This window comes from Motacilla alba, chromosome 11 (genome assembly GCF_015832195.1).
Source record: "Motacilla alba alba isolate MOTALB_02 chromosome 11, Motacilla_alba_V1.0_pri, whole genome shotgun sequence".
Classification (NCBI taxonomy): Eukaryota; Metazoa; Chordata; class Aves; order Passeriformes; family Motacillidae; genus Motacilla; species Motacilla alba.
The window spans coordinates 3,103,821-3,116,322 of record NC_052026.1 but is presented as its reverse complement, the minus strand read 5'-3'; the positions used below and the strand labels follow the sequence as shown (position 1 = coordinate 3,116,322).

The 12,502-nt window shown below is 41.4% G+C and overlaps 1 protein-coding gene across 2 annotated transcripts in view; it reads right to left on the bottom strand.

The window, feature by feature from the left end:
- PEPD (peptidase D) overlaps positions 1 to 12,502 on the bottom strand; it is a 151,168-nt gene that overhangs the window by 45,361 nt on the left and 93,305 nt on the right. For both annotated transcript variants that reach the window (XM_038147846.1, XM_038147845.1), the window contains one exon: positions 11,568 to 11,645. In XM_038147846.1, coding sequence (XP_038003774.1) covers positions 11,568 to 11,645 — 78 coding nt within the window. The remainder of the gene's footprint in view (positions 1 to 11,567; positions 11,646 to 12,502) is intronic.

Sequence of the window (12,502 nt, the reverse complement as noted above, 5' to 3'; positions counted from 1 at the left end):
CTGTCTTTTCATCTTGTTTACCCTCTCCATGACTTTTTTATCATCGCTCGTCTTGTACCACTGTCTCACTTCACAGGCTCTCACAAACTATCCCAAAGATAATGGGAGTCTTGTCTCAAACTTCTCTCACAGAAGATGACAAAATCCACCACTAACTAGGCTTTGCTCAGATAGAGAGTAATAAAAATAAATATCTCTGTCTATACTGAATTTTGAAGGAGAGAGGATTGCCTGCCTGTATCTCTACAATTCCAACTACAGAGACTTCAGTGGCTGTGGCAAGAATACACAAAAGTTTGAGCTGGCTGGATTGAAAAATAGGAAAGAAAGCAACTGAACACAAAAGCTTCAGTGGGTGTTGGTGCCTGCACTGCTCAGGGTTTCCCCTCACTGTCAGACACAGGACACCGGCTCACAGAATCAGAGCAGCAGTGTGCTGGTGGGTGCTGCACCCCTGGCAGGGAGCTGTGCCCCTGCTCTGCTGCTTCAGCCCTGATGCTGAGAGAAAACCAGCAGTGTGTGGGAGTGTCCTCTCTTACAATGGTTTGTGCCAAGCAGACCTTCAGATCCATTCCTCCCGTAGGATTGGAAATCCAAATCTCACTGAATCTACCAAATGAGCTGCACGAAAGAGCTGGTTCAGTAAACACCCACATACACTAGTAACATTGCTATTTTCATCCACAAGCTAAGAAGGAGTCCCTTGCTTACAGCATTTATGTCTTGAAGAAATTTATGATGAGATCCTTAAGCTTCTGCACTAAAACACTCAATTTCCATGACCAAATATAAGCCCTCTTCTATCCCCATGCAGTTTGCACTAATGCCTTCTTTAAAAAGTTAAATTTGCCCAGAGCAAAGAGCCAAATAATCATCTGACTGGCTTGTTCACAGATAAATTTGCCCCCAAGTGCCATTCTCAGTGCTCAGCTAAAGCAGAGGGATGTTTCTGATACAGAGGTGCTGCACACAAATAAGAACACCATGCCAGTACTGCTGGACTGGGGGAAGGAGGTGGCAGCAATGAGGGTTCCAAAAGATGCAGACGGCAACTGAAAACCTCTGCCAGATCCATGCTGACAGTGTGCCAGAGACCAGGAGCAGGCTCAGGGGAAGTTCTGATGAAAGGGTTACCTATCTGAATTGTCTTTTTGCTGAATGGACGATTTCTTTTTTTCTGTCTTTACTACCCTAATTATTATCCATTTTTAACAGACATATTTAGTAAGTCTCTCACCTCACTCTCTTCAGCAGTACTCTCTTTAGCAGAGCATTCATTCTCTTTAGCAGAGACAATTTGCTGAAAAATCAGCAGAGGTGGCAGCAAACCCCAAGTTCTGGCTAGTTTCCATCCATTAGGAGCCTCCCCACTGGAAAAGCAGTATCTGGGGCATTCATGGCTGCAGCTGACTTGCTCAGACAAGGAGCAAGGAAGCCAGAGCTGCAGGAAAGAGAGGGGGGCATTCAGGGAGAAAGCTGTATTGGCAGCTGACTGCTTCCCAATCAACACAACAGCAGCAAAGCTCACTGGCTCCTCACCTGAATGCGTCTCACCTGCACAGGGTAAGTGTCGGAACCCAGGACTCTCCTCTGGGTGCCCTGGATGGCCAGAGCCGCTGGCAGGGGGCTCGGAGACCCTGGCATGCAGCCAAAGACACACGTGGGGTTTCAATCTTAGCCCGTGGAGCAAATCACTAACTCTGTATGGAGAATTACAAGCCACACACACAAGTTTAGATAGCATAGTAGAGATAATCACGAAGTGAAAGGAAGGATTTCTGAGTGCTGTACAGGGGGGTTTTAAGCCTTGTATGCAGGGGTCCAAGTTTTGTACATGGGGGTCAGGGATTCTAAGATGGAGGGATTTGGGTGTGCCCTGTCCTCTTTCTTTCTCCTTCCTAACCTCCATGTCTTTGGTGACGTTGGCACTCACAGATTGGTTTAGAGTAGAAAGTCACCATTCAATATAGATAGCAGGCATTGGAGAAAAAGTATAAACATGTAGTACATAATATATGATATAAAAGATGGCACCAGCCCCCTGGGAGGGCAGTGTGCCTTTGTCTGAGCTGCTGAACGGGCCACAGCAGTTCAGGGAGAAGAATCTTTTAGATAACCAACAATAAACAACCTTGAGAACAGACAACAGAAGACTACTGAGTCTTCCTTAGAAGGCACGGGTTGGAGGAGAGACTTTTCCATCTTTTGGGGTCACCACAATCCAGGGACTGGAAACCCCACATCTAGCGTCCCTGGGTGGGCAGAAGACCCGACAGGTAAGAACAGTACAGCTCCATTTGCAAGTTACTAAACATCTGCAGTTGACTAAACCAGTCCAATTCCAGATGTCTGCTGAGAACTGGAAGTTACTGAAAGTGAATTGTAAAAGTTTGATACTTCCAAAGCAGGCCACTATTCTTGGGTGCTGGCATTCAGAACTACAAGCCTTAGCTTTCAGCAGCTGTTTCTGGACACTGACCTGTGCTGCCCAGCCCTGACAACCAACCACTGGAGATCAGCAGAACAGGTGAAGGGGCAGATGTTACTTCATGATTTTACTGTAAATATTGTCACATTTTCTTATGTGTACAGGCATGCTCACACACATGTGTCCATGAAAGTAAAACACTTCCAACGTCTTTCCATGATGAAAACTGGGCCAGTGTCCAATGGAACAGGTTCACTTAGTTTTTTTTGAAAGCCTATGGTTTTTTTGTTGATTGTTCAAGCAACCTCCAAATGATCAGTTCTTAAATGGAACACAACAGAGAGGAGTTTTAGAATACTCAACAGAAGCTGACAACTGAACGAAAAACCCCTGAGAAGACAGTTGCTAGCCTTGCTATGGGCATGTCCAAAAGTTCAAGCCAAGTGCACAGTAGTGAAGGTAGCAACCAGTATTTCCAAAAAGGAGGTTGCCTATTCCCCAGCCCAGCACATTATTTTGCCTGTGAGAGCATTTCTTTCCAGTTTGAAGGAACCTCATGGCAGCACCTGACGTGGATTGTAAGCAGCTGCAGTTAGAAACACTCCTGCCCTGAACAGGGGCTCAGCCCCGGTGTGGAGCAGCACCAGGGAGCAGGACTCCTCCTGAGGCTCTGCCAGACTGTGCCCCTGCCCTGGGTAACAAGAGACACTCCGGACAGACACAGGGGAAGAGCTAACACTGACCTGAATACAAGGACTGGGAATTACATCTGCTTCAGGGGCAGCACACAGAAGTTGTGCTGGGGACTTCCCTCTGAGCTATACAGTGGTTTAAAAGCCAGGCAGACTCCCACGAAAATTGCATTTTGACCTACCCAATTGAGTTCCCCAAACCAAGGAGAAAGATTTTGCTACTGAATCCTGTCCAACACAAGCAACATCCATCAAGGGTACTTCTATCACACTGCATGTGTATTTGTGTTTAAGACCACCACAAAAAGTAGATTACAAGTCCAACAGCAGCCAGTATTTTTCAGATGCTGGGAATGCTGTGCTAAAACTATGACAGATAAAACTCACAGTTGACAATTTAAAAGACATTTCACATACATTATAGACAGCAAAAATTACAAGGCAGACCAAAATGCAGCACTTAAAGGAAAGCTAAAATTTGTTACAGCAAACACACTACTAATACTTAGTGATCTGAGCTTTGAATAGGCTTATTCTTATTTCTGACAGTAAGCAACCTCACAGCCTGAATTAACCAGTACTAACAGAACCCATCCAATTACAGCAAAATTATTGTTAATTCCAGCAAACACATTTCTCTATTTTTAATCAAATTCAATTTTTCTGAATTAGCATAAAATTAATATAGTCCATATGTACAACAAAATGAAAAATACCTACACTTGATGAAAACAGTAAATATTAATCAAACGAGAGGAATCAGGCCAAAGGAATTATTTCAGAAATGGATAGCCAGTTAATTTTGCAATCAACCAGTAAGTAGCAGTAATGTACTTTGTATTATTATTAGAAACAAAACCATTACTACCAACAAGCTCTTTCAAAACTGCAGACTGAAAAGTTAAAGCTAACCATAATTTTTGCATATTATTACAGCACTGAACTTCAAAATGCATAAAAGTGCACAAGGCCAAATGAAAATGCTAGTCCCACCCACACAAAATAGTCGAGCATTTACATCTGACACATGAACATCCTGAGATCTTACAAGCAGTGCTTTCAAGAAGTAATAAATACAATATTTTGTACCGTAGAATAGATGGTTTTACTAGCAGACACTGAAGGACTTGGGTTGGAAAAGGAAGGACTTCAATTATCTGATGGAAAAAGAGGGTCAGTTCCTGCTTTTTAAATACAACATTGCCCCCACCTGGACAAATGAGTTTTGGTTCTAGGTTGATATTAGTATTGTAAAACTTGATAAAATACTGAGAATTCAAAAAAAAAGTTTGGAAAACAAATACAGCAAACCTTGACCATCCTTTCTGGTATACCTTTTTCAAGCTCACCTAAATATTTTCTTGACTAATTGAAAATTTTCCAATATTTTCCTGAGATAAATGACAGCCACTCAGTACTCACAGAAAGTTTTACTCTTACTTATTCTTCCAAAGAAGAGAATAGTGTATTTCCTTCAAATGAAACTGTATAATATTACAATAAATATGTGAATATAGTTTCAATGAAATATGTATACTGCACATGCATAAAAGATAAATACACATGGATTATACATGAATTGACAAATCTTTTTGTTATAGAAAACTGTGTATTATGCTTTGAGGTCAAAGAATTAAAATCAGCAAAGTAACTTTTATTTTAGCTAACAGAAGGCTCAGCCATGAACAACTGAATCTGGCAGGCTCTTGCAAGAAGCAACTTTCTTTTGTGATATTCTTCACAGAATCACAGAATAGACTGAGTTGGAAGAGACCCAAAAGGATCATCCAGCCCAGCTCCTGTCCCTGCCCAGACCCCCCAACAATCCCCCCTGTGCATCCCTGGTGTCCAAGCACTCCTGGCTCCAGTGCCCACTCCCTGGGAGCCTGGGCAGTGCCCAGCACCCTCTGGGGAAGCAGAACCTTTCCCTGCTCTCCAACCTAACCCTCCCCTTCTTCACACACCTTGGAGTGACCAGCCACTGCAGGGAGCCTGGAAACTGTCCTTTGTCCCTTTTCAGCCATTAAAAAGCCCCGAACATTGAATATCTTCCCTCTCTGCTTCATCCAGAACAACCTTCCCCAACTACCTGTCCTTGCAGCCAGGAAAAACTCCCTGTGATGAACAAAGCTTCTGAAAGGACAATAGGAGAGGTGCTAGAAGGATCTTTTGAGAGCACCACAGGTAATAATACAAAGAAAACACCAAAAGCTACGTACAAGTGCCAAGTGGAAGGAAACAAGCCCAAGTTTGACAACTTGAATGCATGCATGTAAAGGCAGTGCTCCCAGAAGGCTGCTGAGTGTTTGCTCTGGCAAGTACAGGATGTTACCAATATGAAAACTTGGGCAAAGCTCCCTTCTTTCCACAGCTCTTATTTTAGTGCCCCCTGCTGTCAGTATTATTCTGATGATTTAAATTTGCACTGGGATATTAAGAAGTGAAACAAAAATATGCCTCAGAGTTAAACTATTCAGATAAAGGCTTTTTGCAATACCAGACAGTTTTCCATATCCCCAGCTCTATCATTTGACTCAGCAAATACCCATGCTTGTTGATACAGCCAAGACACATTTAAATCATTTAACATTATGCAAAGGTTGTACTTTTATGACAGGTATGTTTGATTTTGTGGTATTAACAAAGTTTTCTGGTACCTGAATGCAATAAAACTATTTCCAGATTTAGCTATCATCCCCAGCAGTGATGGTACATCATGGGAACAGCAGTGAGAGACATTCTGTTTCACCAAGGACACTGTACTCTGCCCAGTGCTGTCATTGAAATCTATAAATTATTTCAAGGAAATAAGTAATCAATAAGCAGTTATGTGAGTGTTAAAATAAACAGTCAAATAAAATGAGAGACATCATCTGATGATCCAACCTGCTTCTATTTAAACTTCTAAAAGCTAGTTTTGTTTTATAAATAATAGATAGTCCCACTGTGAATACAAGGTTAATGCATTCTCTCTTAGGTCTGCTACACTTCCCAAGCAGTTGATGCTGGCCAACTTATTATGCTTTCACCTTATTTATGCTTTCACCCAAGCCCTCTTCATAAATTACACTCTGGCCCTGGCTCCAGTGCAGCAGCAGCCCAGCCCAGGTGAGTGCCTGTGTTCCTTGGGGTGGGGAGCAGCAGGGTCTGCTGTTCATCAACATTGTAACTGAGGAGGATATTTCAAAACGTTAAAAAGGCTTTTTTTTTTTTTTTCCCCAGCAGGATAGACAATTATTTTCATTATTTTGCAAAGCCAAAATGGACCTACTAACCCCCAAAAATGTTATTAAGTGCTTGAAGATCAGTGAACCAGCCAATGAGTGTTGTTTACAAAGTGCTGAATTTTCACTGAGGTACATTTGTCAGATGCCATAAAAATACCAAGACCTGCAACTCATGACACCTGCAGGAAGGCACCTCAGGTAACAGCTGTTATCTACTTCAGCTGTATCTATTTCAGTTACATCTGGAGCCAGGCTGATTTTCTGATTTTCTTACATTTCTATTATTTAAGTGTAAGCCTCATCATGAAGAAGCAATGCTTATTTTAAGATCACAGAAGCATTTTTTATTTGCCAAACACTGCAGGAGCCCTGCTGATCAACTGCAACAGAACAATCAACTCCTGCCATGTGTTTGGCACATGGCAATGCCAGAAACCCACAATGTCAGGCTGCCAGAGCCACCAGGCTCCAAATCAAATGCAATAAATTCCAATTTTACTCAGAAACTTCTCAAATCAAAACATAAAATTTACACTTCAAGTTCTCATCTCTGATGGCTTTTAGAACAAACCAGCAGACCACAAAGGTGAGCAGAGACATTTGCCCTGCCCCTTCCTCTGCTGCAGGTGGCTCTGATGCCCAGAGCTCTCCCCTCTCCCAGCCATGGTGTGACTCCACACTGCAGCACTGGCAGGGCAAGGGCAGCAGGCAGAAAGGAGGACCCAAGGCAATTTGCTCCCATTATTTTTAAGAAAGCTTTTATCTCCCAGATGGCAGATGCTGATTTGTTGAGCCAACACTTTTCACAGAAGCACACTGGCTGTTACTGAACTTGTTCTGGATGTTGTTTCCCAGGGTCAGGTCATCATTTCCAGCCAAAGTCAGAGATCAGTTTAGGAGAGCTGAAACCAGAGTTCCCAGCTCCCACAAGGGCCCTGTAACCGATATTGAACCAATATCTTCCTGCAGTGTGAACAAAAGCCAGCTGCTCCTGAGACACCTGCCCAGGAGAATGAGCCACGTGGGGCTGCCATTCTCTGAGCAGGACTCCCAGGTGCACATCTGCTCTTGATTTGTGCCTAAAGGACTCAGATCTCTACTCCTTCAATTTATTTGGGTTATTGTCTTCTTGAGTAGCAGCTTTCAATTTCATTCTACTCCTCAGCAAACTTTGAAAGAGCTTTGGTTTTCCAAAATGCTGGAAGCCTCTTGTATGCAAGGCAGGAGATTGGGAACTACAAGTATTTTAGCTTATGACTCCTCTTTCCCTACTACCAAATTACAGCCTCAGTACAGAAACAAAAGGGTCTTGGCATCCAGTTAGTAATGCAATACCTGGAGAGGATGCAGAGAACCTCAGTCCAGGGCTCAGCTCCAATCCAAGCTGCCAGAGCTTTCAGATAACAGAAGAAAATCAGTATTTGTGAACAGCCTGGCCACACATCATCACTGCAAGCTGTGATTTGCTACATTCCAAGTAGAAGATTTTATTTAAAGTTAATAGTGAGTAAAAGGGCCAAGTGCTTACAATGGTGACTCAGCCTACCCATTTATCTGGATGACCCTTTGACCACAGAGACAACAGACACCTGCTTAGGGAAAGTGTTGGGTTTAGAGCAAATTGATAATTTCAATGTTCACCACAGAATGCCACAGTACATGAATCATTTATACAATACTGATTTGCTGCTATTGCAATATTTGCTTTTAATATCCATACCAGTTAAATATCTGTATCCTGAACACCTAAACCTCCCTAAAAATACTGATTTCTTTCTCGGTCAATCACAGTGCTTTGTGTTAGATAGCTATTTCAATATTTAACAGATTGAAAAGGATAGCCCTGCTTAGCAAGACAGTGTGTATTAACAAGAAGTGTCAGAAATTCCCTTGACAGTCCTTTGTTTTGCACTGGGATCTTTTAGTGCAGAAGCTGTACCTATAAAAAGTGTGGATTATGATGCACTATCAGAGATACAATTCCATACCAGCTTCTTACAGAAGCAATAAACCCACTAGATACAGGTTAATTAAAAAAAAAATAAAATTTTTGTCTTCAGGCTTTTCTAAACCTTCCACAGCTTTTGACAAAGAAGTCAGAATAACAGCCTCAAAAAAGGATATAAAAATGCAATAGCACAAGTATTTTGGCCTATGATCTTCTTTTAACAACTAAATCCTTGTTACTTACACTTTTTAAAAAGCCAGTAATGCATGCACTCAAGCATTTCACACAAGCAAAGCCTTAGTCTTCCAAATGTATTTTTTCTAATATTCTTAGAGTGCTTAGTTGACTTATTTATGATACTTACTGCACTGCAACACTTTGAACATAAAAAAAACCCAAGCTGCACATTTCTGCAAAACACATTAATGTTATTCATATCCACTAAGTAATGTTAAGAAAAAGACATGAAATTCTATGGAATAATTTATTAAAAACCATACCAAATACCCAAACTCCCAATTCTACTACATACAACTCTATAAATAGTTAGATTAATGTTATGCCAAAACACTGGCAGAAACAGAAGTAATTAGTAAAATACTCTTACTTCTTTTTCACCAAAAAATATAGTCTATTTTTCCCCATGTTCAGGGCTTCCTAAGACTATCCAACAGAGGGCTCCCCATAGCTATTAAAAAGCTTAATTGAAAGCCAATATACAAATGCTAATATACACAGACAAATCAGCACACTGTCATTTTAATGCCTCCTCTGTATGCACACACACACCCTCCTACACCCAAATTAGACATTTGTAAAGTCCCACAGTGAAACCACTCAGAATTTGTATGCTGCTCATGTGTGCTACACTTCAAGACTTCTCCTGAAACATTATTTTTAACTGTGGAAAATGACTGTGTTTTTTAATTGTCTTTACAGAAATTAAATCACTTTTTCTTATTATTGTTTTCTTCTCCCTTGAGATAAATACTAAGAAGCCAGTGTGTAGCAGAGTCTGCTCTGTGAGCACCAGCCAGGGAAGGGCAGGGCAGTGGCTGGAGCCTGGCAGGTGCTCATGTGTCACAGTCACATTTTCTGAAAAATCCCTTTGCTCAGGATCTTTCTCCTGGGAAGCTGAGAAGCCTCAAAGAAAAGGAAAACAATTCTTTTCTCATTTGCTTCTCCTGTGCTGTGCTCCTGTGGAATGTGTTTGGGGATTGTTACCCACAGGTGATTGTTCCATTGCATTCTGCTGGGAGTTGTTTCACTCTTGGGCCAATCAGGGCCAGGCTGTGTCAGACTCTGGAGAGAGTCACGAGTTTTCATTATTAGCTTGTTAGCATTCAGTAAGTGTCCTTTCTGTATTCTTTAGTATAGTTTAGTATAGTATTCTTTAATATAATATAGTATCATAAAGTAATAAATTAGCCTTCTAAGAACATGGAGTCAGATTCATCATTCCTTCCTGCCACGAGGCATCCTGCAAATGCAATACTCATGCATCTGGAGCAGCCTTTGCTGACACCACCTGCACCTGAAAACGTCTTCACCAAGAGCAGGAGGATATTCCAGACTCTGTTAAACCCTGCTCTCTTTGTTGAGGCAGGGGTGCTGCTCAGCAGTTTTGAAACCCTGAAGTGATTGATGTATTTGGTAGGTTATGGTTTCCTGACACTGAGATACCTGAGGCTGGTAAAACACAAACACATTTTCAAGACTTTTCCAGTACTGCAGAAAAGAAGGATTTGCAAAGAGTCTTGTATGAACTCTTGTGGCTTATAAGGACTACAGCCATCCACTAAATTGTCCTTGGAGAGTGTAAGTGAAAGATTCCTACACACACCCTTGACCCTGAGGTCCCCCTCACCATTTAAAGAGCTTAGTTTTAAATATGGGATATGATAATGCACTGTGGCATATCTTCAGTCAGTAACACATGCTGAGATTTCCTGTATGCTACACACCTTCTTTTTAGAATTTAATTGAATGACACAGCTGATACACTTTTATGTTGGTATGTCCTTCCTGATCAAAAAATGCTCATGGCACATCATCTACTCAAACAAGATATAATCATGAATCAAAACTATTGCCCTGCAATAAATTAACTTTAGTATTTGATGGGCTTAGTAAGATATTAACCACAGATGAAGATAATACATAAACTATTGTACAAGAAGCTTTTAAAAAAGTTTTTACAGTATTATAAAGAAATTATCTACCTGTAATTCCACAAGTTCACTGTGCAGCACCTGAAGATGTGCCTGGAACTTTAGCCAACAAGGCATAATTCTTAACTTCTGAGATTCAATTTGTTTTCCATAATAGGTTTTGAGCTTCTCGATGATAATACTAATTTGCTTTTCTTCATGCATTTACATTCCACTGTGAAAATACATACCTACACTCTTCCTGCACAGGCTACAAAGGTAATGCTATACAATTCCTCCACTGAATGTCAGGGATTAACTTCTCCAAAACTATTTTTGCATTTTTATAAACAAAGGCTTTTTGACCCATGTCTTTGGAGGTGAAGTGTGAAAGTTATGATCTGATATATTACACATCAGACAAATAGATCTGTCTTTCAAGTTATGGGAATGTATTTGGTGCTTGGATTCACTCTGCTTTCACCTGCAGTGATACTGCAAAGCACGTGGCACACATAGAGAAAAGCTCATGGCATTTGCAGCTGTATTACACATCACTAATCTCTAAGTAAATCTTTAAAGGAAGTTTTTGGCACAACACAGAACCAGAAGCACCCTTCCCTGACCTGAACTGACTTTGATCTCTTCACACATTCTAATCTCTATCTTCTTGTGGGGGTGTCTGTGTGCACAGAGGCATTTGTAATATCTAATCCATTCTGCAATTTGATGCAACTCTCTAAAAGTAGCCAACACTTTTGCGATCCTCCACCCCACCACCAGAGCTGAGGTTTGGATCTGAGGTCCAAGAGCAAACTCAAATGACCAATTTTGCAACTGCCCTTGTACTTAGAATACAGCCATTTTTAAACTCAATTCTAAGTGTCTCTGGTTCAGAAGTGTTTCAAACAATATCTCCTTCTCCCTTTCAACTGGAGATGCAGGTGTAAGGACCTTTGGAAGAAACCAGAATAATTTGGCATGCAAAGCTACCTTCTATTTTAAAGATTAAAACTTTCTATCAGTATGCAGTCATCCCTTTTCTAAGAGTACATACAATTCCAGTATGGAAACAGCAGTAGCAAAACAAAAGTACCAAACAAACACTCACCCTTTACTTACCATAAGTCTCCATCTTCAATCGTCTTATCATTTGGGGCTCCAGCATGGCCATAGTGCAAAACAGACGAGTTCTCCCCACTGATGGGCAAACAGAAAATCAGCACAATTAGTGGAAGAAGAAACATTAACACACACATTCATGTGACATAAGCAGGAACTCTGTAAGCATCCGTGTATTCACATGAAAAGCAGCCTGTGAGAGCTGCCACAATCCCTGCCTGGTGTGGGCAGCAGTAGCGACCCCAGCACTTGTGCAGCACAGATGGGCATGGCTCAGGAATTCTGCTGCTCTGCCTGAAAGACAGGACCTGGCTGCAGAAGGAACATGGAACAGCTCACATGAACATTTCCTATGACCATGACGGTGTAAAGGAAAGAATTATATGCAAGTAATTTTTAAATTTACACCCCTTTATTATTTTCTGGTGGGTTTTTTTTGGGTTTTGGGGTTTTTTTTTTTAATTACTTAGTGCTATTTTTCCCTATTCAAGGCTAAGTAGTCTGAGGTATAAAACAAACTAACTTCCACTGGAGTAAAATCTGACATTTGAAACACTCCAGGAATCACTGGGACAGGAGGAACTGAGCTGTCTGAGGGAACAGCTCCAGTTCCTCTCTGGCATGGCCACAGGTGGTCTCTGCTGGAGGGATGCACTGCTTGGGGAACATTCACAGCTCACAATGCCAGCAGCAGGAGCAGGGATGAAAACTGTCACTCTCTTCTTACCTGCTCTTGAAAAATCACATTGCAAAGAAAAGATTTTTATTCCTGGAAACCTTTCAGAGTAAACTGCTGATTCACAAGAATAAAACAGCTCCAGAGAAGGATGGACACTTGTTCTGTTGTTCTGAAGTTCCATGATCCACTAGGTGACCTACATCTGGCCTTGGCATCCTGTCTTGCCTACTGATATTCCTCTGGGTCTATAAAATGT